Source organism: Penaeus japonicus, unplaced genomic scaffold, assembly GCF_977035675.1.
Source record: "Penaeus japonicus unplaced genomic scaffold, GWHDUDI00000001_assembly GWHDUDI00000015, whole genome shotgun sequence".
Taxonomy (NCBI): Eukaryota; Metazoa; Arthropoda; class Malacostraca; order Decapoda; family Penaeidae; genus Penaeus; species Penaeus japonicus.
The window spans coordinates 23,442,543-23,448,964 of NW_028234417.1; the positions used below are offsets into that span (position 1 = coordinate 23,442,543).

At 40.0% G+C, this 6,422-nt stretch overlaps 1 protein-coding gene across 2 annotated transcripts in view; it reads left to right on the top strand.

Annotated features, from left to right (window-relative positions):
- Nucleotides 1–5,143, top strand: part of LOC122247661 (uncharacterized) — a 194,664-nt gene extending 189,521 nt beyond the window's left edge. Inside the window, exons 7-8 of one of the 2 annotated variants that reach the window (XM_043007119.2) lie at nucleotides 2,887–2,913; nucleotides 3,838–4,186. In XM_043007119.2, the coding sequence (XP_042863053.1) occupies nucleotides 2,887–2,913; nucleotides 3,838–4,035 (225 nt within the window). In that variant the 3' untranslated portion in view covers nucleotides 4,036–4,186. Of the gene's footprint in view, nucleotides 1–2,886; nucleotides 2,914–3,837 lie in introns of both variants that reach the window. The other variant, XM_043007120.2, reaches the window with a different exon arrangement.
- The last annotated feature ends 1,279 nt before the right edge of the window (nucleotides 5,144–6,422 follow it).

Below are 6,422 nucleotides of genomic sequence, written 5' to 3' on the forward strand. Positions count from 1 at the left end.
GCGGAAGAGAGAGAAGGGTGGAGGGGATGAGGGGGCTGGGGGTTACAGGGTGGAGGGGATGAGGGGGCTGGGGGTTACAGGGTGGAGGGGATGAGGGGGCTGGGGGTTAGAGGAGGGAAGGGACGAGGTGGACACGACTCTGGTATGCGTCGTTGCGGTCCTGCCACGCGTCTATTTGTTTGTTCAGTGATTAGAAACCGAAGGAGATACATTTTGCTAAGTCTGCCCTTATAAAAAAGAACGTTTTCTGCAACGGTTCTCTATTACGCTAAAAGCATAAATTAATGATAATATTTCTTGCATGAGTATCCATAAATCATTTTCGAGTCGTGATGTAATTACCAGTCTAGAAATATCTTGCGTGGGGGAAGTTTCCTTAAGAATATTCTTTTCAAAATTTGGTCATTAGAATGTTTTTCTTTTCTCAGAACTCATAATGGTCGGCTGGTAATTACTCGGACTGAGATTCCAATGAGAATAATGCCCGTAATGGTAATAGTAAGACAAATCATTAAAATGATAATGAATGATAAGGACAACAATAATGATATTCATAATAATGATAATAATAATGGTAATAATTATGATACCGATGATAATCATAATAATAATATCAATGGTAATATCAATAATCATTGTCAGTAAGGATAAGAATGATTATGATTTAAGAAAATGCAAATTTAAGAAAGAAAAAACAAACAAACATACGCAAGTTCCAATACTTGTCAATGAGAAATTATGTTCTGTACCGATGCATAGGGGAAAAGCTCAAGCGACTGGAAAAGAGAGAGAGAAAAAAAAAAATACGTGAAAGTAAAAGTTAAGAGGGAAAAAGAGGGTGATTTTTTTCATCCCCTCTTTATCCTTTTTATGTCTATCTTTCTATATTTCCTTCTCTCTCTCTCTCACTATACAGGCAACAATGGCAGCAAGCAGTGGGACCTTTAAGGAAAAGAGGGAAAAGGATTGTGGTAGGACGACAAGGAAGGAAGGTGGGAGGGGGAAGATGATGAATAGATGGAGGGTGGATGGATAGATAGATAGATAGACACACACACACACACACACATACACACACACACACACACACACACACACAGAGAGAGAGAGAGAGAGAGAGAGAGAGAGAGAGAGAGAGAGAGAGAGAAATAGACAAATAGTCAGAGAGAGACGAGATAAAGAAACAGAAAAAAACACAGAAGGAAGTAAGACTGAGTGGGTAAGAAACGAGAAAGAAAGAGATAAAGACAAAGAAGATCCCCGGACAGAAAGACGAACAGACAGACAGACAGAGAAGACCTCGAGCTGTGCAACCGGAAGTGGGGCAGTCTCATCTCTCCCCAACGGAAGCGCCTTCGGATCCCGTTTTCTTTCTCGGAGTCATATGTTTTCTTCCTGTCTTTGGTTACCTCCGTGTGGATGTGTGCATGAGAGGGTTTGAGAGTATATAGGAGTATCTGTCTCTCTCTCTCTGTCTCTCTCTCTCTCTCTCTCTCTCTCTCTCTCTCTCTCTCTCTCTCTGTATATATATATATATATATATATATATATATATATATATATATATATATATATATATATGTGTGTGTGTGTGTGTGTGTGTGTGTGTGTGTGTGTGTGTGTGCATATATTCAAATGTTTGTATGTATCTTCATAATCATGATATCATTATCATCATTTTTATCATTATTGTGCTTTAGAATTTGCACACATACACACAAGCACGCACACACACACACAAAGACACACACACACACACACACACACACACACACACACACACACACACACACACACACACACACACACACACACACACACACACACACACACACACACACACACACACACAACACACACACACACACATGTATATACATATATATATATATTATATATATATATATATATATATATATATATATATATATATATATATATATATATATATATATATCCAGTTATGAATGTATGTATGCCCACCACCCCTTCTAAATCGCAGTCTCTAAACCTCCCCATTGAAATAATCCAGTAAACCACCATAGTCCGTATCCAGTTCAACCCTCCATTATTTCCCGAATATAGTAACGCTTCTAAATTCTTCCCGTCTGCTTTTGTGGTTCTAAAAATAAACCTCTTTTTAATTGGCTTCAGCCGTTTCCGAGCACAAAGCCCGCTGGCGACCTTTCTCACCTTCTGCACTGGCTTTGCAGGCACCTTTCTCATTTGCATCTTCACTTCACCCTTCTTTTCTACTTTATATTCTTAATGTCCTTTTTCAGCTTTAATTCTTAGAGCTTGTTACGTTTAACACAAAGAGAGGTTCGTGCAATCTATGATGCGAAGGTTTTCACTGACTTCCTTCAAGGCATTGTCGATTCTTCTTAATAAACATCAACATCTTAAAGACGCTCAACTATAACCTCTGTCAATCTGGGCTTCAGTTATCTTCAATAAAATAGTATACTCTTACAACTGGAATGTCTATTTTCCCCATAAATACGTCAGAGCCGATAGCACTATCCTTTCTACATGTAGTTAGACGTAATTGGGAATTATTTAAAGTCCCTCTTCAAATATTGTGATGATTCCAGTGCTATAACTCAAATATATATATATATATATATATATATATATATATATATATATATATATATATATATATGTCGTCTCAACTGGTATTTCCGTTATCAATACTAACAATTGTCGTTCTTCATAGTTTCAGTTTGATGGTTTTTTTTGCTACCATCATCTCTCCAAGCACAGGTTTCACAAATCTCTCTTTTACGAACAGCCTTACTAATATCTCTGCTATAACCATTCTTGACTACTATTGGCACATGTATGTCTCACTTGCTTCACTAACACTTGTCTCTCCCACTATAGCCTCACTGGCGCAGTGAGAAAATATGTGTAAGTAACACGTATCCCCATCCTTCTGTCAGCCTGTTCTCTATCCATAATTCATTTGATTTATATTTCCCCCTTGGTCTACTCTTCCCTCTATATTTGCATGTGAATGTCTAGAATACAGAGATTATGCGTTATTATGTATTTTTTCCTGAGCTTTTCCGTGTCTATGTAGTACTATGTATTTTGAACAAGTCTAAATGCATGGTTTGTAATGGGTAACTTACGGCAGATAGCACGTGAAAATGCATTTCAGTTCATTCCAAAATTTCCGATATAGTCTAAACGCTGGAATTTGCGTTTGTCAGATGACCATCACGAGCCACCCTCCTCGCTAAATCATCCACCACTTCAAACGCCAAAGCTCCCACTCCATTCTCTTATTCCTCGCCACGCGCAGCTCTCCTTCCATCTCCATTTCTAGCTTTAAGACTCATTATACTAAAAGTTCTACATCATAACCTAAGAGTGCACTCAATCGAGGTCCTTGTACCCTGAAGTCCCCAGGGGCTGAGGACAAGAGGTGATCAGGGGCGGTCGCTAAGGCGAACTAACCAACAGTCGGTGGCCGTTTCTAGCTTGAGTGGGGGGAGGTGGGGGCTGCAGTCAAGGATTTTCTTGTGTTTGGACAGGAGGAATATTGGATAATAACTTTTCCAGTGTCAATGATTTACCCAAGGATACTGTAAGAAATATCCTCTATGTCACTTTTCTTTTTAGAATGGTTGCATGATACAGCTCTAAAAAATAATCTTTCTTAGTACCGTTTTGGACACATAATACTCGTTATCACCGTAATCTAAACCCCAACTCACAGTAGTCTAAACGCCACATTTTAATATTCTCACGGCCAACATCGCGCAGCCACCGCATCCCAAACCAACCCCTTCCCGCCGCAGCCTAAAGATTGCCCTTTCTCCTCCACAGAGCCTAAGCGGCAGCAACCACGCCATCATACAGTCCCTGATCTACGTACTGGGTGGGCGTCCGGAGGTCCCCGCCCCTTGCTGCGTCCCTGAGAAGCTCGACGCCATCTCCCTCCTGTTCCAAGAAGGCGACGACGGCTCGAAATATCTCCTCAAGAACTACCCGAAGATGTCCGTGTCCTCCTGCAGCTGCCAGTGAGCGCGTCGAGGCAGAAGCCAGAGAGGAAGACGATCTTTGGGGACTTTTTTTCAACCTTTTTCCTCTGAGAAATTTGCAATGGGAAAAGATAATATGATGAGGATTATGTCTTTTGAGGTGTAAGTTTTATTTTTTTCTATGTCTTAACAGTCTGATCTGAAGTTCTAGTAAAGTCGTGTTAGGGCCACATGCATTCATTCAAAGAGGACCTAGCATAATGGGACTTCGAAATGCATATCGCGAAGTGGTCGAAGTGTTCTAAGCACCTTGATAATATCCTTTGAATCCTTACTTAGGCTTTCCTTGAATTAGAAGAAAGAACATGTATCTAGTTATCCTTCTGCCAAAAGGAGGACAACGAATTTACAAGCTTGAGAGAAAGAAAGAAAGAAAGAAAAAAAAAACATGAGAGAGGAATTTCAAAACCTCTTTTCGTCAAGCGCTCCTTTTTTTCTTTCACTGTCTAACCTCTGTAGCCGTTTTGAATTGACGGCGTTTTTGGAAGCTCTGAAATTACGATGTCATGCGGACAATGTGTAGTGGCAACGAGCGGCGTTACAAAACGTCTGATATTTCTTTCTGATTATTCTGATGGTTCTTTTCTTTCTGAAGGACTTAGAGGGGATGGGAATAATAGCAGGGTGTTAAAAGAAGTGGATGGGAGAGGAAGATAAAAAGAATAATGGTAATGATATTTGCGTTTCCATCTATTTTCTTTGAATTTTGAACATGCTTAATATATAAATTTTACTATTTTCCCTCAAGCCATAAGACCGACGAGCACCACCAAAAGGACATTTTTTTTTCAACACGAAAATCAACAAAGAAATAAAAATACAAGTCCGTGAGAAAGCTTTAATGAAGCCAATTCAGTTTTGCGGGTTATACAATCACAATTTAATTCGGGTCGGACGGTTCTAAATCCTGTTTTGTTGTGTTACTTTTTTCCCTTTTGCTGGATTTGATTGACATGCCTACAGTTCAATTTGAATGACATATGATTCTCTGCATGGATCTTGTATAAACTTGAACGAGGAATATATTAGCATGGAGTTATTGGAACACACACAGACACACAAACACACACACACAAAATCAAAACAAAAAACTAACTAACAAACACGCACACACATTTTTTCTTCTATGCAGAATATCATTAGCATCTTAATTCCGAGTGAAATTACATAATGATGTCATTCGATACCAAGAAAATAGCCTGGAACCCTGAAGAATTTATAAACAGTACCTTTGCTTCCCTCCTTTCCCCTCAGTCTGTATAAAATGCTCCCTTTTTTATTTACCCATCGTTTTTCCCCTTCATTTCCCTCTCCTTCGTCATTTTCTTCTTTTGTTCTGTCATTTTTGTCTATTTTCATTATCTGTTTCCTTTTCTTGTCATCTCTCTTGCTCCTGTCTCTCTCGTTCTTTACTTCCCTTTTCCTTTCTCTATCCTTCTTATTTTCCTTCCTCTTCCCTCTGTCCACCTTCATCTGCATTTCCTGATTTTACCTCTCCTTCCAACTCTTCCTCTTTCTATCACCTTCTCATTTCTTCCCTTTTTCCAACCCCCCATTCTTCCACCCTTTTTCTACCACTTCTCATTCTCCCCTTCCTCTTTCCATTCTCTTTCTTCTTTCACTCAGCTTTATCCCATCGCCTTTTCCTCCCTCCTTTTCTTTTCCTACCCTGCTATTCTTCCGATCTCTCCTCTTTCCCCCACCCACCCTTTTTATCAACCCCTCCCTCATCTCTTTCCATCTCCTCCACCCTCCTATTTCCATCGCTCCTCCTACTCCCTGCCATCGCTCCTTCTTCTCCCTGCCCTTTCCCTCCCCCCTTCCTATCACCCCTCCCCTTTTCACACTCTTTCCATCTCTTCTTCTTCCCCTTACCCTCTCTATCTGCCCTCCCCTCATCATACCCTCCCCCTCCTCTTTCCATTGCTACACCTTCTCCCTACCCTTCCCCTTCCTCCCTTTCCATCACCCTTCCCTCCCTTTTTTCGCACTCTTTCCCTTACCTCCCCCCTCGTAAGCGGCCATCCACCCCACAACACAACTTCCACTCTATGTATCATACCTCAAAATATATATGAAATTTTAGGTAACGTGAACTGTAACTAGTGCATAGGTTTTCTCTGTTCTATGAGTAGATTGTAGACCTCTAAGTATTGTTGACGTTGGTGTATCTGTGTGTAAATGTTATAATAGTTAAGGAGAAGCGCTTAAGATATTTTATAAAAAATGCAAAAGAGGTATCTCGTGTTCTATGTATGTAGGAATAACTTTTATACTTATTTCCTCCAAAGATACTCGCGTGTATAGCGTGGGTTGGGAAGAAAAGGACAATAAACAAGAAGGAGAAAAGAAAGAAGAAAACGAAAAATC